Below are 22,500 nucleotides of genomic sequence, written 5' to 3'. Positions count from 1 at the left end.
TGGATTCACCTATCACGAATTTGATACAGATGAGTGAAGTTTCCCCTTTAGTGAATTTAATATGGATAATAAGAGAGGTCTCACCTCTCGTGAATTTAGTGGAGATAATAACTGGAGTTTCACCTAACATATATTTACAATGCAGATAATAAATGACTTCACCTATCACGAATTTATAATACAGTTTACAAGTGAAGCCTCAAAAATAACAAATATCACAAGATTGCAATCAAAGCCGCTTCTACCTTAAAAAACATCTTGAAGACTGTGGACTTATCTCCGTGATGCGAGCGACGCTGAGCAAGTACTGGCGTAGTAGCAGCCTTTGAGCGTATAAATACCATTTACTTTTTCCTCTGTCAATGCCAGTGTCACAAGCGCGGAGCGCTGATGCTGCAAACCTTCCCACAGGCCCGCAAGACGGAGCCTTTACACAATATAGGAGTAGTAATAAAGGGCTTAACCTGTAACAAGCCATGCAGCCGGTCCTACATTATGTGGTAGTTTTTCTTATGTAATGGTGAGCGATGTGGTTATTTAAGGCAATGAGGTTTGCGGTCTCGTGTACAAAGCTCTCGGCATCGTCTTGTCTGAGATATTGGTGATACTAACAGGTTTAACGTGATTACGAGTATTTTAAGGATATTTGGGAGGTAGAGAGGGAGCAGGTTTGTGTGTGTGTGTGTGTGCATGTCTGTGCGTGAGCGTTTGTGTTTATTTATTTGTGTGTGTTCGTTTATTTGTGCGGATGTGCGGATGTGCGTGTGTGTGTGTGTGTGTGTGTGTGTGTGTGTGTGTGTGTGTGTGGATGCCTGTGCATATTTATTACCTCTGTCGAAAGGAGAGGTTATGTCATCGTCTGCTATCGCGTTCATTGGTTAATTAGCGGGTTTGTAAATCTGTCAACGGAATTACACGTGATGAAATTTTATGAATGAGGCTTTAACAATGTTGTTGTAATCTTTTGTAGATAAGTCGTTAATTGGGAGAGAATGATGAGTAGATTTGTGATAAAAAAGTAAAATAAAATTTAAGGGTAGATTTTGAGGTAGATAATGGTAGATTATAAGTATCGTGTTGTTTTTCCTTATGTTTGAATAACTACTACATTATCTACATAAATAAGTCTCATAAGTGTATAATGATTTATCTTTCTGCTTTTTTATTTTTTATTTTTTTTTGATAATCACTAAGGCAACTGCACAAATTGATTTCGAGTCTAGTTATTCATCTTTGCGTTTAATTCACTACTTAAAGAATCTGGCAGATTTTTTATCTCTCCTTTTTTTTAGGTAATGGTCTCTGCTTTGTATAAGAAATAACAAAACAAAAATGTTTGATTTGTCGGCTATAGAACCAATTTGGTTTGATGTTTACCCGAAGATATCTGTTTTGTGCAGAATTGTTCAGTATAAGTTGAGTCTTCAAGCCTTCCATTTCTAAGAATTATTTTATCTGATGTCTTAGTTCCCTTCATTCGTCCTGTTGAAATCTCTTTCCCATTCAGTATGTTTGGTTGTGCGATTTCTCTTGTTTCAGTTGCAATAGGTCTGCTAGAAAATGTGTTTCCTTTGGATATTTTGTATCTCGGAACTGAGGATACCCCCCCCCCCCCCTCTCTCTCTCTCTTTATTTATATACATATACATACATATATACACATATGTATACATATATATGTGTGTGTGTGTGTAAATATATTTTTATGTGTTTGTGTGTGTGTGTGTGTGTCTGTGTGCATGTATGTGTGTGTTTGTATATATATATATATATATATATATAAATGTGTGTATATATGCATATATAGATATAAATGTGTGTATATATGCATATATATGTAAATACATGTATGTATATATGTATATGAATATATATTCATATATTCATATATTTATACATATATGTACATATTCATATATATCTATATCTATCTCTATATCTACATCCATCTATCTATCTATGTCGGTGGATTTATTCACTGTAACAATTGTTTAGTATTACATGAATTGTAACTGGCGTGTGTGTGCTGAATTTTTTTTTTATGTATATGTATATATATATATATATGTGTGTGTATGTATGTATGTATATATGTATGTATATACATATATATGTCCACACGTAAACTAGTACAAAGTGAATTGACTCTATAAATAGTCTACCGAGGACTTTTAACGTTAAACAAAAATAGTGGACTGGACTTTGCTGACAAGTTTTGATATACGTAGAACGTTATTGAATGGAATAACAGCACAGGGATGATAATTTATCCGAATAAGTAAATAAGACGCAGACTGGATACAGTATGTAGCATTATCCCAGAATTCTATTGATCTTCTAGTTTTTTTTTTTTTTTTTATATGCCAAGCTATGGTAAGGGTTTCGCTGTTCTGACATATACTTTTGTTCCATTAAATGGAGTTGGTTGCGACAGTTTACCAATGTAAAATTTGTTTTATCTGTACTATTAGTGATATATCCATCTGATTGCGGTTCGGTCACGCCTTTAGAGAAAATCCTACTCAACGTATTTTTCCTTATAAGATAATTGCTGTTTACAGGGGAAAGCAACACGCGTTTCGATTGAAAGATATGTTAGTTTTCTTTGTATGCATTCCTGTAGATTTTTCAATGTAAAGGTTACTATCTTAATATTCATATATAAAAAAAGGGGGTTGGTACGCTAGCCTATTTTGCAGATAGGATCATTAACACATGGAAATAAAATTGTTGATAGTGGGTGCTGAAAGATATATTAATGACTGAATAATTGTGCAAGACAATAAATTTGCATATAAGTTTAAGAGTATATTTGTATCGCTTTTTAGACAATGATAAAGTGTGCTTATAAGTATGGTAATTATTAAGAGCTACTGGTATTTACAACGGTTACAAAATCTTTTACGCACTGAAAAGATACGGATATGGTTTTTGTTCTGTTCATGAATATATATACATATATATATTTATTCATTTATTTATTTATTGAAAATCTTTTACCGCGTCAACATCTAAGGTCATTAGCGGCGTATACAAAACATAGCGATAGGGTGGGGTTTTGGGGCAAAGTCCCATGTAAAGTTTTTTGGTTCAGTAAGGCAATGTTTGTGGATTTCCAGAATGGCCAGTGGTCAGAACAGACAAATGTACCAGGCATCAAAGGTTACACAGCATTATGGTAAAGTATTGTGGCGAAAACGGTAAATATGAGTTAACGATTAGGATTAGTAGACAGAAGGGGATGAAGAAGAAAAGGAAAAGGAAAGGGGAGGAGAAAAGATCATGCAAAATCAGTTGAGGCGAGGGCGGAGTTACAAAGTAGGGGGATCCCTACATTGGGCCTCAGTCTCCGCCTCCTACCCCCCCCCCCCCTCCCACGGCAACAACGAGCAAGGGATTGGGGGTATAAGTGTGTGTGTGTGTAAGCTATTATGGAATAATCTATATAAAAGAAAAAATGAAAAATATATTTCTTAATCTACATTTTCGCATTTATTTCTAACACTAGTTTATAAATCAACTATAAATCGAAGTTCCTTTGCACTCTGAACTTCACTACTACTACACTACTACTATAGTTTTTTCAGCTCATTCTACCAGTGTTTTTGGGACAGGGTAAGGTAAAAATGCCGATCCACCGGTAAACTATTGCTATTTCAAGTATTTTTACAAACTATTGTCGCCTAATTTCTGGTTTACTTTTTTCTGCTATCTTTTATCCCATCTCATTCCTGCATTAATTGCATTTATTTTGTTTGTTTCACAATGAGCTGTCTACACTGTTGCAGCCTTTTGCGTCAATGAAATTTGCCTTTGCGCCACGAGTTTATTGTGTACAACAGTACAGATTCTCGAAACTTTACATGTGATTTGAGAGAGCATATCATGTAGAAACATAGTTACTTAACATAGTTTTAATTAATCATAGTAGGCTGCACAAGTAGTTTTCAAAATAAATAAGGAACATAACCAGGACACTCAGACCGGGCCTCGTTTGTGGAAGGCCCGGGCTAAGCTAGCCTTCTCACATCTCATTGAATTAAACTTAGGGCAGTCAGGCATACCCAGGGGTGACTTCGGCCGGATACTGAGCCTCTCCCTCGTACATCACATCCGCCACGTATCCGGAGTCCACACTTACGGTGTAGGAGACCTTTTGCAGGCGGCCGTCGGGAAGCTGCACCTGGTACGACCCCTGCGTGTTGGGGCCGTCGCGGGCCTCCTGGTGACCGAAGTCGTTCTTTGTCGGGTCGTCTTGCACTTGGTAGTTGTAGTTGTACTTTGCAGGTTTCTTAAGCAAGAAAAGTACGGACGAAAATTATGTTGATTATCTCTATGTAGCGATATATTTTATAAGTCCAATGAGGCGGTAAACATTCAATTTTTAACTGTGTTTGTGATTTTATAACCAAACTTACCTCTGGGTCGACAGGGACAGAGTAAGCTGACTCTGGGCGGGCGAGAGCAACGGCCACAAGGGCGGCTACGATGAAAACCTGATGCAAAACGTCACTTATCAGCTTCACAAGTCTTTTTAACATACTTTTCAAATACCAGTGGATGATTTTCATTTAATGACTAAAAAACAAAACAAAAAAACTAAAGCTTTAAAAAAAAATCGAAAGACTTCGATAAAGCTTACCTGAATGTTCATCTCTAAACTAGATGGTGTGCGGGTTGACGATGTTTTAGGTGTCCAGGTCGAACTGCACTTCCCAGACGACAGCGCCTCCTTAAATATAGTTTACTTTCTTCTCCACAGTCTGTTCTGTGACACCCTTGGAACTGACGAATTACGATAATAAGGGCAAATGGAGCTTAAGATATTTTGTTCTCATTAGAGGCAAGAAAAATAACCATTTGTGGATTGCAGATGATGTAAAAGTTATTAACAACTGGTAAAATTATGTAATTAAGTTGAAAATATGAATGGCGAGAGACAAACTTTAATCGATTTATGAGGGTTGTGTATAATTTGGTCCGCCGACTTTTCTTTGGTCAAGAATGAATGCGCAGTTTGTATATTTACGTAAGGATACAGTTTAAATGTGTCTGCTTCTCTTTTTCTCTGTATTTCTCTCCTTGACAATCACAGCTACATATTGTATAACGTTTTCGTGTGTTTAAGTATGTATGTATGTATATGTACATATAGTTACAGGTATATACACACAATTATTACCATTATGATCATGATCATAGCTAGAACAGTTATCATTATTATGATTATCATCACCAATATCATTTTTATTTTCATAATAATATTAATAATTATAATGATAGTGATAACGATAATAATATTGCCAATGATAATGCGGTGGATGGTAGCAACAGAAATGATAATAAAATTGATAAACTAGTATTACTACCACTGACAGAAATATTGTTATCATAATTTTCACTCAATATCACTTCAGAAATCAACTAAGTTTGAGATGCAAAATAAACGAAAATAAGAACATATCTTAAGCATTAATAATATGGTGATACTATTAAAATATGAGGGAAAAATAATATATCAATTAAGCGAAGGTCGACTTACCAATCTTTCAAAACACGAAGAGAAAGAGAGGATGAGTTAGGACCATAATGAAGCCTCAATATACATTATATTATGTGGTCTGACATGCAGAGAGTGCAAGTGAAGGTTGTTGATATACGCCAAAGGAAAGATGCAGGATCTTGGATGGGTGCGATACAGAAAAAATATATAATTATAATAACAATGATAATAATGATATTAACTTTAATAATAATAGCAAAGATAATGTAATGATAATGATAATAACAATAATGATAAAGATAATAACATTAATAATGACAATGATAGTAATGATAAGATAATAGATAAATGCATACATTAGAAATACATTTAATGGAAACTATTAAATTTGGATTTGGATAACTAGCACTGTTTCTGTGATCACGAAAGGGATACTGTATCCGAAGGGAAGTTTCAGTATATATTATATAGCTTAAACACACCTATATAGCAGACATGAAAAAACTCTATCCAATTTTCGTAACACACTTTTTTTGCCATAATAAACTACCATGGTGATTTTTTTTTTTTTTTTTTATCATCTCTTATCAGTTACTGTTCAGTTTTCTGTTGTTTTATTCAGGTCGTCATGTATCCTTTATCCATTGTTACCTTATTTTCTTTTGATTTTTTTTTCATGTATACATTGTACGATTAGAATATCTACAACACCATCATTTTAATCACTATTGCAGCTAAATCTATTAGAACGATTGTTACAAATGATGACTTTGGCTTTAGTTGCATCATCTTAATCATAGAGTAATTTTACTGATATAATAATTTTCGAGTGGCAAGTTCAACACTAGCTTCATACGTTTACGATAAGGTATGCATATGTATATGTATACTTACACATATTTACCACAGACATGCACATGCAAAGTATACTGACGTCACGAAGGGAGGAGTCACTTAAGTATGCGTGTGTATAAATAGCACGTTTTTTTTAGTGAATGACAGTTGCAGACTATCAGTACAAACATGGCAGTCAAGGTCCGACGGTCTACCGACAATATACAATATATACGTCAAATTGATTTTTAAATTTCTAGTTCGTTGAGTTTTTAGGAGTAATAAGCTATTGTGTATCTATTTACTCATTTATCTTTTATTTATATATTTCTCAGGTATTAATTGCAGTTATTCTATTGGCTGTTGCTTACGCTCAACATGACACTGGCTATTCCGTTCCTTCTGAACCAAAGGTAAAACAGCATCAAATATTTCCCTTAGCTTTGTCATTGTGACTTATTCGAATAATTGATTATAATGAATATCAATTACTATTGTCTCTTCTATAACGAGTTCATATCTCTCATTCAGAAACCTGCGAAGTACGACTTCAACTACCAAGTGCAAGACGACCCGACCAAGAACGACTTCGGTCACCAGGAGGCCCGCGACGGCCCCGACACGCAGGGGTCGTACCAGGTGCAGCTTCCCGACGGCCGCCTGCAGAAGGTATCCTACACTGTGAGCGTGGACTCCGGATACGTGGCGGATGTGATGTACGAGGGAGAGGCTCAGTATCCGGCCGAAGGCACCCCTGGGTATGCCTGAGTGCCCCGATTCCTTCCCTTATTTATTTTGAAAACAGTATGTCAAGGCAATTATAATTAAAGTTCAATGTACATTATGGTGTTTTCTTGCCGTATTCAGATATTGTATAGTTTCTCAAGTGCATTTTTATCCTAATCTATAAGGCCATCGATAGAGTATATAAGTCTTGCTTTTGTATCTTGCTCCTGATCTATTTCTCACATTTTTACGTGGCTTGCCCACTGGCTGAAAAAAAAAAAATAGTAGCCTAAAGATCTGTTTGTAGGTGATTTTATATTTGCATTTGAAAATGCTTTTCAATTATTGAATTGAAATTGTACGCGGGTTGTTTGCAGATCAGTATTTGTCAGTTTTAGTGTTAGTGATAGCACCACTGCATCCATTATAATCATTAGCGAATACTCTCATATGTATGTTCGTGTATAAACGCACACACACGTGTGTATATATTTGCATACGTAGAGAGAGGGAGAGTGGAAGAGAGATAGATTTTCCATATACCAACATTTGAATTGAAGTTCAATGTATAATAAAATAAACTTTTCTGTTAAATAGCATGAAACAAAAACAATGATTTTTCCAATGAGTGGTCATTGTGCTTATGTATATATATAAAGTTATATGTATGTATATTTATGTGTGTATAAATATACATGTATAAATATAATTATATACACATACATATATATTATATATATTATATGTACACATATTCACACATAAACAGATATATAGATAAACGCATACATATACTTATACAATCATAAATATACACATACATATATATACATATATAAACATGTTTACATACATACATATATTCACATATATGTGTATATATGTAAATGTGTGTATATATATGTAAATGTATATATATGTACATATATAAGTATATATGCACATACACAGCATATGTCTATATATATAAATATTTATGTGTGTGTGTGCGTGTGTGTGTATGTGTCTGTGTCTGTGTGTGCATATATATACATACATACATATATATACACATACACACAACCACATGTATATATGTGTGTGAGTATATGCATGTATATATACAAATACATGTATATCCATCCTAGAATCAGAATATTATTTCTCGCCAGTATTAGGACATTAAATCGTTTGGGACTAATTCAGGTGTTTCAAGTGTTAGCGATCTTCGAACAGTAAAACGCTTACATCGCTCGAAATTGAAGGTGCGATGATTGTTTTTATGTTACTGAATTAAATCGACACTCACTATCTGGCATTAAGCACTGTTTAAATACATATATGTATATATACCCAATAACATCTATGGTCCTGGAGTAATAGCAAAGTGTGTACAGAACAACAGCAACCACAAATACTAGAACTTTTTGAAACACTTTTTGGTGTGTAATTATAAATGCATAAATTGCTGTAAATTTGAGAAAATATTCATTAAAAAGGAACAGTATTAATTCCACACAACGTGCATGATGCATCTGCACTGCTTTACATTCACTTTCATATATGTTTTCTCAATAGGCGTATTTACAAAATACGAATACATATAAATATATGTATGTGTATATATACGTATATATAAATTCATTTATATGTGTGTATGTATGTTTATATATATACTTATATATAAATACATATATATATATATATATATGCATGTATATTATATATATATATATATATATGTGTGTGTGTGTGTGTGTGTGTGTGTACAGACGCACATATATATATATATATATATGTATATATATATACATATATATGTGTATATGCACATATGCACTGGCACGTATATTATATATATGTATATATATACACATTTATATGAATATATATACACAAAATAATATGCGTATTTCTATCTCTATATATATTCATACATATATTTATATATGCACATATATATATACGTATTTATATATATATATATATATATGCATACACACACGTATATATATAAATATTTATATATGTATAAATCTATATATACGCTTATATGAGTGTGTGTGTTTATTAATTTATATGTATAGTCACACACATATATACATATATACATACATACATATACACACACATATATATACATATATACATACATACATATATACACACACGCATATATATTATATATAATATATATATATATATGTATTATATATACACATACAAACACATATTCACACACACCTGCTAGCACACACACATACATATACACATTCACACACATACATATGTATATATAAACGCATATATATACATATATACGTATACATATATATACATATTCATATATATACATATATACATATTCATATATATACATATTCATATATATACATACATACATTTATATACATACATACGGATACACATACACACAACCACATATATATATATATATATATATATATATATATATATATATACATGTATATACGTGTGTATGTTTATATATATAAATAATATATATACGCACACACACACACACACACATATGTATATCCCTTCTAGAATCAGAACATTATTTCTCGCCAGGTACTGGTAAAAAAGGCGCTCTAAGATGAAAACCTCTATTTTCTTTAGATATTTTTACATTTATAAAATCCAGTCTTTTACATAAGGTTTAAGAAAGATACTTGGTTTGGTCTTCTTTCAATGGAGGAATTATGATGTCATCCCGAACTGCCAAAAAATCTTACTAATCACAAATTGAGATTCAAGTGTCGTGCATAACCTAATTTTGGATAATTTCAGGAAGGACATAATGAAATTCCTACCAAGACATTTCTTGATGAACGCTTGAATGGATTCCTCTGTCTTCCATACATTTGTGTTTGAGCTAGGCCTTTCCAAGAAATCATGCCTTGGAGGCTGGAATGATTAACGTGAAAGTAGTTTTCCATGGTAATCTTTATTTAAACGTCTATTACATTAGTATAGCTCCGTATACTATCAATTCATATAAAAGCTACCCAGTATACACACAAATACACACACACATATTTATTTATTTATGTGTGTGTGTGTGTGTGTGTGTGTGTGCATATGTGTGTATGTGCATACATATCCGGCTTACTAAATTTCTACTTTACAGAATTCACGACAGAAAACGCTGAGTCATGGACTCAATCTACCATAGCTCCTGTATTTTTTCGTCAGATGTTGCCACATACTCGCATATGTAATTATCTTTATGCATCATTTTATCATAACCATTCATGGAATTCGTGAAAAGTTGGTTAAGATTGCCCATCTATACCCAGGAGCGAGCTTTAAATATGATTACTTTGATTTTACTTTGATTTTGTTATCTGTTTAATAATGTGGTCACTATAACGATAAAAATATTTTCGAGTGACAATTTTAACACTAGCTTTATAAGATATGCATAAAATACGCTATGCATATGCATATGCATCCATATAGTACACTTACACATATGTACCACATAGAAGCTTTCCGATATGTTGACGTCATAGTGGGAGGAGTCACCGAAATATGCGTGTGTATATATATAGCATCGTTTTTTAGGTAATAACAGTTGCAGTCCATCTGTACAAACATGGCAGTCAAGGTCCGATGGTCTACTGACATTATACAATATACAGTGCATACATCAAAATGGTGATTATTTCTAGATCAGTGAGTTTTTAAAGGGCCATACGTTATTTTGTTTCTATCATTTTCTTTCCAGGTACTAATTGTAGCTATTATGTTGGCTGCTGCTTACGCTCAATCTGACACTGGATATCCCGCGCCTTCTGAACCAAAGGTAAATCAAAATATTTTCCCTAGTTTATTTTGACGGTTTGAAAGGGAAACATATGGTAATGATAAACGATACTGAACATTGTTTCTTTCATACTAAATTTATCTCTCATTCAGAAGCCTGCGAAGTACAACTTCAACTACCAAGTGCAAGACGACCCGACCAAGAACGACTTCGGTCACCAGGAGGCCCGCGACGGCCACGACACGCAGGGGTCGTACCAGGTACAGCTTCCCGACGGCCGCCTGCAGAAGGTCTCCTACACCGTGAGCGTGGACTCCGGATACGTGGCGGATGTGATGTACGAGGGAGAGGCTCAGTATCCGGCCGAAGGAACCCCTGGATATGCATGAGTGCCCTGATTCTTTCCCTTATTTATTTTGAAAATGTAAAGGCGATTTTAATTAAAGCTCAGTGTTACATTATTGTTTTCTTGCTGCACTCAAATATCGTATTGTTTCTCAATTATGTGATCCTGTACCTTGTTCCTGATCCATTTCTCACGTTTGTTATATGGACTGGACACTGACTAATAACTTTGTGTTTATTTAAATGCTTTTCAGACTTTATTATTGACTGAATTATTATTTTACGGGATATATGTGTGGATCAGTATGTGTCAGTAGTATTAGTAGCAATAGTATCAGTTACTATTATTATCACATTTGTCATTATTATCATAAGTTATTATAAGTAATTATAATATCGTGTATAAATACATATACACACGTGTGTGTGTATATATATATATACGGCAAATTCAGGCAGATAATTTAGGGAGCTATAAATGTATACATACACATGTGTGTGTGTGAGCTATACATACACGCAAATATATATACATACATATGTCTATATATACATATACATACATATATATACATAGATACATATATATATGCATATGTATGTGTGTGTACTATACATACACACACCTATACATATATACATATATATGTATATATACGTTTGAATATGTGTGTATATATGTATGTATATATATGTATATGTGTGTATGTATATATATAGGTATATATATGTATGTATGTATGTGTCCATATATATACATATATATATATATATATATATGCGTTTATATATATTTATATATATTTGTGTATGTGTGAATATGTGTTTATGTGTGTGTGTGTGCGTGTGTGTGTGTGTGTGTGTGTGCGTGTGGGTGGGTGCATATATATATATATATATATATATATATATGTATATCACTATGTATGTATATATATATATTCATTTTTGTATGTACATCTAGTGATGAAACATATATAAAAGTAAATGTAAAGCAGTGCAGATGCATCATGCACTTTGTGTGGAATCAAATCTCCTTTTTAATTAATAATTTCTCAGATGTACAGCAATTTATGCAATTTATCATTACACACCAAAAGGCTTTTCTAAAAAGTTCTAATATTTGTTATTGCTATTGTTCTGTACACACTATGCTAATATTTTGGGACCATAGATGTTATTGTGTGCGTGTGTGTATATATATACATATATATACTTTTTTAACAGTGATTAATACCAGACAGTGATTGTCTATTTAATTCAATACCATAAAAAATCACCCCACCTTCAATTTCGAGTGAAGTAGGCGTTTTACTGTTCAAAGAGTCTAATACTCGAAACGCCTGAATTATCCCAAACGATTTAATGTCCTAATCACTAAGTAGTCTTTGTGATCTAACTTGCTCTTAGATTTTATATGGTAAATTCCAGAAAAGTAAGGTAATTTTTTTAAGGAACTTAATTAATTATAGTTTTCATATACGTTCAGAAATTGTTCTTTATATGGGTATTGTTTACTCATCGTATATTGAATATTAAGCATGAATTAATTATAATTCATTCATATAAATTTTCGTGTTTATATTAATGAAATCAACCGTTGTTTTTGTAAGTTTTTTTTTTTCTGACGTCCCTTATATCGATTTCTTCTTTCGTCTTACAGAGGTTGGAAACTATTAAATAAATCAACAAAATTTAAAATACATCTTTTAATAACTATACAAACTGCAAAAAGAACAATACATTACATATCCATTAAACCACAGCCATTGCAATGTAAACAATAAATAGGTAAAGCACGCACAAAAATCCTTAATGCTTCAACTCAGCCAGGAAGCCAGAGTCCCCGTCAACAGTGTAGGTGATCTGCTGCAGGCGACCGTCGGGAAGCTGCACGTAGTAGATGCCCTTCGTGAACTCGCCATCCCGTGTTTCTTCGTGTCCGTGCGGGGTTCCTGAATAAGCATCGTTCACGCCGTAACTGAAGTCGTAGCGGACGGGATCCTGAAATTAAAGCCCTTCCATTATCGTTGGCTCTTTTCTATGGTGAAGAAATGTTTGATTCTTGTATAAACCTTTCATTAGGTACGCACTTTTGTATATGATAAAATCCGAAGCTTTAGGTCAAATCAAATCATGAAATAATGAAGACTGACATAATCTGAAAATGTAGTTTTTAACACCGTCTGTGGTTTATAAAACATAAAATAATAATAAGTCAGATATGCGAAGCTGAGCCTCGTTCGGGCTATGCCCATGAGGGGAGCCCGGCCTGTGTCGACTAATGCCGACTCGCTAACGTGTGTCAGTTGGTGCTGACTCGGCTGAGCTTAGTCCTTACCCGCCGTGGTGACCAGCCACAGCAGTATCAACATTGTCATTATCACTGCTACTGCTGCTAGTACTACCACTGCTACTATCATTGTTATTATTATTATCATTATTATTGTTATTTTATTGTTATTATTATTGTTATAACTATTATTATTATTATTATCATCATTATTATTATCATTATTATCATTATTATTATTATTATTATAATTATTATTATTAGCATCATCATTATTATCATTATTATCATTATCATCATCATCTTTATTATTATTATCATTATTAGCATCATTATTATTATCATTATCACTGATATTATCCTAACCATTATTATTATAACTGATATTATCCTAACCATTATTATTATAACTGCTATTAATATTATTATTACCAATATGATTATTAGATTATCGCTATAATATCTATTGTCATCATTGTTATTTTCACTATCTTTACAATTATGATTATCACCACTATCAACATTATTATCATTATAATTATCATCATTATTGTAGTTGTTTTTGAGGTTGTTGTGGTTATTGTTTTTGTCGGTTTTATGATGATCATTATCAGCATTATCATTGTTGTTATTATGATTATCATTATTATTGTTGTTATTAGTACCACTATCACTATTATTATTATTATTATCATTATTATTATCATTATTATTATTGCTGTCGTTGTTGTAGTTATTATTATGATTATTATTATCATTATATCCACTATCATTATATTTGTCATTATTCATTATCATTATTATTATTATTATTATTATTATTTATATTATTATTACCATCATCATTACTAGTAGTAGTAGTATCATCATCATTATAATTATTACTATGATCATCATTGCTATTATTATTATTTACATTATCATTTTTATCAATACCATTATCATTATCATTATTATAATCATTATCAATATTATCCTTATCATTATCATTACTACTACTACTGTTATTCAATTAATATTAGCATCATCATTGTCAATGCTATCATTATTATTTTCATATTACCATTGTTATCATTACCATTACTATTATAACTGTTATAACCATCACGATTATTATTACCGACATCATTCTCACTATTATCAGTAGCACCATTACTATTGCCATTATCATCATCAGTATTATCGTCATATGTCAGACCTTGATAATTTGACCAGTATTGGTGTCCTTAGACAACACCAGATCTTACGTAGTATAATCATTACAGCTGACTTTCCTTTATTACATAGCATTCATCATCATCCATATCAAGGAGACGTCTTATGCTGTTAATCAGGAGAGCAACTTCAGTGTCTTTCACGGATCAACTCATCTTTAAGGGTTATTTTATATGGTGATTGAATCTGTGTTTGATCCGTATAGTTTTCTATGTGATAAACGCTGAGTTAGTATTAGTATTAGAAGTGTAAAGCAATAATAGAGTTGTATTTAGAAATCTATCTGTATTATATATGTTGGTGCCATCCAAATTCCTCTAGGATTTGATAGAATAGATAGCTAGATAAGTGAATTAATAAATAAATGAATAAAACTATATCAAAAGACTGTGCTTCATTTTCATGTTGATTGTACAGACCCTTGATATAAAGATTTAGATCCTTTAGAAACAGCCGCTGAATAGTACTTACGGTAGGGACACTATGATTTTATATTGACTTTTAGGCACTAATAATGGATGGCTTTAGGTTTACTGACCTCTGGGGGTTCGTGGGCGTGGGCGGAGTAGGATGGGCTGGCGAATTCTGGGCGGCCGACAGTCATTACCACAAGGGCGGCAATGATGAATAACTATGACGTGATGAAAGAGTAATATATTACGGTCATATAACAAGTAATATGATTTGGAAACTAACTAATTCGTCAATGTATTCGTTACCGAGACCAAGGAAATGAAAATACATCACGTAACCAAGTAATAGCAACGAAAGACGCACACGTTATCAACATTAATATCTCAATAGATGCCACACCTCCCAGGCAAAAGGAATCACAGAAAAGGGCAGGTCGAGGCGACAAACCTTAAACGTCATTGCTAGATCGAGAGCGGTGAGTACTGACGGAAGCCTAAAGGAACCTCGACTAATATACTCTCATATCCGTCCCTCACCCCCTCCTCTTCCCCCTTGTGACGTCATTCCTTGTACACGACGAAAAAGAATGCAAAAAAACGTTAAGTTCCCAACCGAGAGGGTTTTTAAACTTCTCTTACGATAGTTATTGCGACCTAACCTAGCTTAGATGAAGCATTCGTCTCTTTTGAGTCGTTCTGAGCATCTACACAATTACAGAGTCTCGGTGAATTATTATTAGCACGTGCTATTCGTATGTTTAGTGCTTTCTAGTTATTAGCCGCTTGGTTAATTCTCGATTTTTTTATATGTCCAGGCACTTGGCTTGTTACACTCTTTACACTTCCTTTTTACTTTTTTTTTCTTTTCTTTTCTTTTCTTGTTGGTCTTTCTACTATGCTTACAACCAGAGCAAAACCAAGACATTAGGACTCTAACAGTGCACGCAAGTGTGTTTTAACGATCGTATAAGACGTTGCATGTCCACACCAACCCATTATGTTGATTTTAATAAATGGCGCGATAACCTCACAGTGCTTATTCCATGATGAAACCATGAGCGACGATAATGCAGACTTCTTCACCTACACCTTTTTACCCAATGACCCCTTCTTAATGACTAAATTGAAGTGTAATTAGTGGTTTAACTTGAGGGAAAGAAATTACAGTGTGATCTGCAAACTAGCATTTTAAAGGAGGGAGGAATTCGACAATAACCACAAACATAATATTGTATGCGCAACACTTTTAATCTCTCCTTCCTATTGTATCTCTCTCCTTCTCTCTCTCTCTCTCTCTCTCTCTCTCTCTCTCTCTCTCTCTCTCTCTCTCTCTCTCTCTCTCTCTCTCTCTCTCTCTCTCTCTCTCTCTCTCTCACACACACACACACATATACGCGCGCGCGCGAAATAGAATATATTCTCTGCCACCATCTGGACATTGCTAAGATACCGAATAACGACAAACATTATAAAGTCTTTATATAACGGTCTACCTCTGACTACATATACTCTATCAGCGCAATATATAACACAAGTAGAAAAAAGGTATAACTGCGAATGAATATTTTCACAACGCTTACTCTAACAGTACACTATTTATCATGCACACGATGCTGTTAACAAAACTGAATTCATATTACTACGTCGTCAGTCACCCAAGTCCTAGACCTTTGTTATTAAAGTATGAAAAAATGCATCCCACTTTTTAAATAGTAAATTCCAGAGAATATCCGTCCATGTGTAAATCATACAATATAGACATTGGTCTTGTCTTTGATGTTGTGATATAAACATACATACATATATATTTTTTTCATTTCATTTCATTTCATTTCATTTCATTTCATTTTTTCTTTTCTTTTCTTTTCTTTTCTTTTATTTTCTTTTCTTTTCTTTTCTTTTCTTTTCTTTTATTTTATTTTATTTTATTTTATTTTATTTTATTTGATTCTATTTTATTTTATTTTTATTCTCTTTTTTCTTTAATTGTTTTTTTTTCTTTTTTTATTCTTTTTTTTCTTTTTCTTTTTTCTTCTCCCTTTTTCTTTTTTCTTCTCCCTTTTCTTTTTCTTTTTTATCCGACTAAACAAAACTCCCAAATAGAATGAAAATTACAATGCGTCCATTTGGTTTGTATAATTAATCCTCTTTAATCAACAATTCTGATATTTTCGATGGATGCTTATAAATATTTCCCTCTTTACAGATCTTGTAAAAAAAAATAAAAAAAATATGTGATCCGATCCAATCAAATATATCTCTCTCTTCTGATCTTTTCTTCTCTTCTCTTCTCTTCTCTTCTCCTCTCCTCTCCTCTCCTCTCCTCTCCTCTCCTCTCCTCTCCTCTCTTCTCTTCTCTTCTCTTCTCTTCTCTTCTCTTCTCTTCTCTTCTCTTCTCTTCTCTTCTCTTCTCTTCTCTTCTCTTCTCTTCTCTTCTCTTCTCTTCTCTTCTCTTCTCTTCTCTTCTCTTCTCTTCTCTTCTCTTCTCTTCTCTTCTCTTCTCCTCTCTTCTCTTCTCTTCTCTTCTCATTTCTTTTCTTTTCTTTTCTTTTCTTTTCTTTTCTTTTCTTTTTTCTCTTCTCTTCTCTTCTCTTCTCTTCTCTTCTCTTCTCTTCTCTTCTCTTCTCCTCTCTTCTCTTCTATTTTTTGCTGTCCTCTTTCTTTGTTATCTGAGCTATTACTATCGTTACAACTGTCACTGCGTTTATCATTATCACAGTATGTCCCAGATACTCCCTCTTCCAGAGAAAACATTATCTGAGAGAAAACAGAAGAAATTCATCATTTTGTTTAATTTTTTATCTTGCATGATTTTTTTCCAGTGTAATGTTAGTTAAGTAAAATTAGTATTCTATGTTAAATGTTTTACAAAGAACTAATTACAAATATTAGTTGTTTTGTGTTTCGTTAGCAAGATGGGTGAAATTAATTGTAATTATTTGTATTTTTCCAAGTGATATCTGTGTACAAGTCACGTGAAAATGTGAGAAAAGTTAAAATAGCACATACATATGTTCACACATACACAAGACTGTGATAGAGATCATTGTATTAACCATAACAATTGTAATAACACAAGCTATAGACCAAGGTAACAATGACTTTTAATCATCACGCAATAAACTAAAAAGGACATCATCATATGGAAAGTTATTTGTAGACATCTCTTGCTAAGGTTACGTTCAGCTTCACATCATGGTAAATTATTATTCCCTAAGATAGTAATAGCGAGTAAAACAAAGTAATTTATCGTGTGAAAACTTTGAGGTTTCAGTCTTTCATGATTCGAAATGTCGTTTAAAAGGCTCGAGATACGTTTTAAAAGACATTTCTCGTCTGACTTAACTTTCCAGGCCTCGAGTCATAAACCTTGGGTGCCGTGATGACCAAAAAGATAATGACGGTAAAAACGGCAGCATCGAATCATTTTTGCTTGTCTTAGTGGTCATTAACAGCCGCCGGTGCGTTTTGGCTGTTCGTTTGATTTTTCTTATTTGAAAAGAAAAAGTGGGAAGGGCAGGATTCATATATAGTATCTTGAACTATAGTGATGTTTTGTTTTGTTTCGAATAAGCTATTGTATTATGATAAATTATGCCAACTAAGTGTGTCTACCTTAAAATGTCCTCAAATACATTCATAGTTGGTTACATTGGGAAGCAGACACAAACACACACATACAGAGACTGAGAAAACTAGGAGTAAGAGGCCTTGCCCTGTACTGTGGAAAAATAAATACAACCAAATGAATGTCATTGCTTTACTTCAATACAAGAAATTTCTATTGTGCATCCCCGCAAACTAGCTCAAGACGATATATAGCATCCCATTACCAGAAGACAAAACACTTAACAGCAATGCAATAACCCTGCGGCAGTGGTTGCATTGTTATTTACTGCTATGTTTATGCCGTCTTCTTACCTTGCAAACGCGACCTCAAAACGTTTCAGAATAATGCAAAAAACGTCATTAAAAGCTGGAAGGTGACGCTGAGTGCAAAATGTGTACACGGGAAGAAATGTTACCGTAATTGGTGAGCGTTGAAATGTCTGTCTCCACAGAGTTACTTCATGTTAATTGTCGAAGGAGTAGGCGGAATTATTTTAGGGGCAAGGGTGATGCTAATACGATGTAAGCTGTGTGCAGGTGACTCTCATTAGGAGAGCATACTTACAGGAATATTTTCTGGCACTTACTCCTCGTCTATCTCCCTCTAGTCTCCCTCACTCTTCTTCTTTCTTTCTCTTTCTCTCTCTCTCTATGTATATATATACGAACACACATCTGCACATATATATGTGTGTGTGTGTGTATATATATATATATATATATATATATATATATATATACATACAGTACACACACACATATATAAATTTGTATATATATACATATATATATGTGTGTGTGCGTTATATATATGTTTATATGTATATATAAATATATATACACATGTCTGTGTACTAATTATACTAATCCATTTGTATGTGTGTGTGTGTGATCATACATATATATGCGTGTATGTATGCATGTATATATATATATATATATATATATATATATATATGTGTGTGTGTGTGTGTGTGTGTGTGTGTGTGTGTGTGATCATACATATATATGCGTGTATGTATGCATGTGTATATATATGTGTGTGTGTGTGTGTTAGTACATATCATCTCCACCATCATGACTTCTGCAGTGCCTGTTCGTAATGATCACGGAGAGGCATGAGGCCCAAAAGGTATGGCTCACCAGCTTATGGAAACGCTCCAGCTTAATGCCAACTCCTGCCTAACAGCCCTTGGGGTCAAAGGGTAAATTGGGGAGCCAGTCCTTGCCAGGCTTGAGAGACTTGCTGGGAGTGAATCAAAGGGGGTGGAGTGTAAATTACCTTTCTACGCTTCATGCAAGATGACCTGTGGGTACAATAAGGAGGGTGTCAAGCCAGCTTTAGGCTTACGGGACAGAGCCTCCAGGAATGCTGCATGCAAATACGGGCATTATAGGCCACCACCCTTCTTTGCTTGAGGCAGGAGGATGGCAACAGTGGCACCGGTGCTAAGCCTGAGGTTTAACTTTAGATGGGCCATCAATGTGGAGACATGGAACATACAATCGAGGAAATTGAATCGTGCAGTAACAACCGCCCCTTTACTGGTCAGGACCAAAAATGTAGGTGAGGTAATCCCAGCCGATGAATTTATAATGATACTGAGACTGAAGTACTGTGGTTTCACGTTTCTTATTACTGTGTAATCTTGATGATAAAGGGATTTCCTGACAGATAGTTGTTTTTAATGAGATATTAATTTTGTACTAATCCAGTTGTTACTATAGATATTCTTGGTGTGACATGCTGTCTGTTTCATTTTTGCTTCTAAATTAACCCTGTGTGCAAGGAATGGCCGGGGTTACCATCCAGTGGCGGCGAGGGATTTGAACGCAGGTCAGAAGATTGCTAGACGAGACCGCTATTGCTGCACCACACAGCACTAAGTGACTCCAATACGGTATCTGGTTGTGATCAAGATGGGTGTCATCTCGCAGTCAGGTACCGTTCTTCCGGGCCTGCTCAACAGCATAGCCAGCCCATCTCCAGAAGAGAGGGGGGATTGCTGGGACTGCAACAGTCATCTTGGCATTACACTGTTTAGCATGCTGGGCATCAGAGCAACTTAGATTCACTTCAGGCAAATCCACAGTAGGCTGTATCCTTGTACTTCGAGTCATTGTACGCACACTTGCTAGGTCGGTCTCGGGATGTTTGCAGATGGCATCTTTAAGAAGGCATTTGACTCATATTGTAATTCACTCTGGGAATTCACATTTAGAGGAAGTCCATCAAAAATTATTAAAATCATAGCAGGAATATACACTAGTTTAAAAGTCTCCTCTTGCATGCAAACTAGTATTTTAAAGGAGGGAGGAATTCGACAATAACCACAAACATAATATTGTATGCGCAACACTTTTAATTTCTTTCCTTCCTTTTGTATCTCTCTCTTTCTCTCTTTCGCTCTCTCTCTCTTTCTCTTTACCCCATTATGAAACAAATATGGATTTCGGCTTAGATGAATCTTATATACTCGTTTTCATTGTGTTCATACATGTACAGTATACTGGGGAGTTTTATCACAGTTTTCGAAAATCGTGACTTCGAAATCGTCCGGCCTCATTTTTTCTTCCGCAGAAGGCAAGCTCTTTACAACAACCGCAGCACGCTAAATGACTTAAATGCTGCCCCACACGTGTATACACTCACACTCACAAACACATACACATACATAGACAATTAGGTAAATCAACAAATATATATATACATATATATACACTCGTATATAAATAGCTAGATCCATTCATACATATATATATAAATATATATATGTATATATATATATATACATATATGACATGGCCACCATAAGTCGATGTCGACTTTGGCATTACTGATTCTGTCAAAGAATGTGTGTAGCAAACTGTTGCCCATGCAGCAGGCTCCCTCTCTCCACGCAACTGGTGGATCCAAAGGAACGGCATAGCCCGAAACAGTTTGGCACCCAGCAGCTTCGCAGGAGTTGCCAGACCAAGGTCGTAAGTGACAACGAACTGCCTTAGGGACTCCGGTTCTGGATTTTTCCTCACTCCCGAAGCCTTTTTATCTCATAGCTACCACAAGGCAGTGGATTGCTTTTTATAGGATGAACTCCAATAGCCTTGACCATACAAGGACTGAACTACAAGCAGTTATTTTGTATAGGATGAATTCTCATATATACATATATATATATATATATATATATATATATATATGTTTATATATACATATACATATGTATGCATATCTACATACATATATACATATGTGTGTGTATACTTACACATATACACGCACATGTGTATATGTATATATGTGCGTGTGTGTGTGTGTGTGTGTGCGTGTGTGTGTGTGTGTGTGTGTGTGTGGGTGTGTGTGTGTGTGTGTGTGTGTGTGTGTGCATATACATGTATATATGTGTGTGTGTGCGTATGGTATGTATATATACATATACATATATATACATACATTATATATACATACATGTATATATATAAAACATACATATATACTTACATATATATGTGTGTGTGTGTGTGCATATATAAATACATAAATATATATGTGTGTACATATATAAATACATACATATACATAATACATATGAATATGTCTGTGTGTATACATATGTATATATACATATATATATACATGCGTGTATATATGTTTATATATGCACATGTATACATACATATTTGTGTATATATATATGTACATATATACATGTACATTTATATATATGTATGCATGTATGTATGGATATGTATAGACACAGATGGATACACACAGACATATATGTGTGTGTGT

The 22,500-nt window shown here is 33.8% G+C and overlaps 4 protein-coding genes across 4 annotated transcripts; 2 read left to right on the top strand and 2 right to left on the bottom strand.

The window, feature by feature from the left end:
• Window positions 1-2,795: 2,795 nt before the first annotated feature.
• On the bottom strand, window positions 2,796-4,696 carry LOC125027427 (pro-resilin-like). Its single transcript, XM_047616502.1, has 3 exons — window positions 4,643-4,696; window positions 4,419-4,496; window positions 2,796-4,291 (listed from the first exon to the last, which is right to left on the bottom strand). The coding sequence occupies exons 1-3, from the start codon at window positions 4,652-4,654 to the stop codon at window positions 4,055-4,057; spliced, it is 327 nt and encodes a 108-aa protein (XP_047472458.1). The 5' UTR covers window positions 4,655-4,696; the 3' UTR covers window positions 2,796-4,054.
• Window positions 4,697-5,614: 918 nt separating this feature from the next.
• On the top strand, window positions 5,615-7,178 carry LOC125026801 (cuticle protein 8-like). Its single transcript, XM_047615402.1, has 3 exons — window positions 5,615-5,647; window positions 6,598-6,750; window positions 6,869-7,178. Exons 1-3 carry the CDS (start codon window positions 5,615-5,617, stop codon window positions 7,103-7,105), a joined length of 423 nt encoding a protein of 140 aa, XP_047471358.1. The 3' UTR covers window positions 7,106-7,178.
• A 3,610-nt stretch (window positions 7,179-10,788) lies between these two features.
• LOC125027426 (pro-resilin-like) lies at window positions 10,789-11,288 on the top strand. Its single transcript, XM_047616501.1, has 2 exons — window positions 10,789-10,871; window positions 10,985-11,288. Exons 1-2 carry the CDS (start codon window positions 10,812-10,814, stop codon window positions 11,219-11,221), a joined length of 297 nt encoding a protein of 98 aa, XP_047472457.1. The 5' UTR covers window positions 10,789-10,811; the 3' UTR covers window positions 11,222-11,288.
• Window positions 11,289-12,871: 1,583 nt separating this feature from the next.
• LOC125027425 (cuticle protein 7-like) lies at window positions 12,872-15,564 on the bottom strand. The gene is made up of 3 exons (XM_047616500.1): window positions 15,547-15,564; window positions 15,224-15,316; window positions 12,872-13,181 (listed from the first exon to the last, which is right to left on the bottom strand). The coding sequence occupies exons 1-3, from the start codon at window positions 15,556-15,558 to the stop codon at window positions 12,990-12,992; spliced, it is 297 nt and encodes a 98-aa protein (XP_047472456.1). The 5' UTR covers window positions 15,559-15,564; the 3' UTR covers window positions 12,872-12,989.
• Window positions 15,565-22,500: the final 6,936 nt, after the last annotated feature.

The sequence above is a fragment of the Penaeus chinensis genome, chromosome 7, assembly GCF_019202785.1.
Source record: "Penaeus chinensis breed Huanghai No. 1 chromosome 7, ASM1920278v2, whole genome shotgun sequence".
In the NCBI taxonomy this organism is placed as follows: Eukaryota; Metazoa; Arthropoda; class Malacostraca; order Decapoda; family Penaeidae; genus Penaeus; species Penaeus chinensis.
Note: the sequence above shows the minus strand (reverse complement) of the source record. Positions and strands in the feature narration are given on the sequence as shown.

Bases quoted from the DNA above. Each gene is read 5' to 3' on its own strand.
- LOC125027427 (XM_047616502.1), bottom strand. The intron at 4,292-4,418 runs GTAAGTTTGGTT...TTCTTGCTTAAG, and splicing joins CTGTCCCTGTCGACCCAGAG to AAACCTGCAAAGTACAACTA.
- LOC125026801 (XM_047615402.1), top strand. From the start codon at position 5,615: ATGTGGTCTGACATGCAGAGAGTGCAAGTGAAG. The intron at 5,648-6,597 runs GTTGTTGATATA...TTAAATTTCTAG, and splicing joins TGCAGAGAGTGCAAGTGAAG to TTCGTTGAGTTTTTAGGAGT. The intron at 6,751-6,868 runs GTAAAACAGCAT...TCTCTCATTCAG, and splicing joins CCGTTCCTTCTGAACCAAAG to AAACCTGCGAAGTACGACTT.
- LOC125027426 (XM_047616501.1), top strand. From the start codon at position 10,812: ATGTTGGCTGCTGCTTACGCTCAATCTGACACTGGATATCCCGCGCCT. The intron at 10,872-10,984 runs GTAAATCAAAAT...TCTCTCATTCAG, and splicing joins CCGCGCCTTCTGAACCAAAG to AAGCCTGCGAAGTACAACTT.
- LOC125027425 (XM_047616500.1), bottom strand. The intron at 13,182-15,223 runs GTCAGTAAACCT...CTTTAATTTCAG, and splicing joins ACGCCCACGAACCCCCAGAG to GATCCCGTCCGCTACGACTT.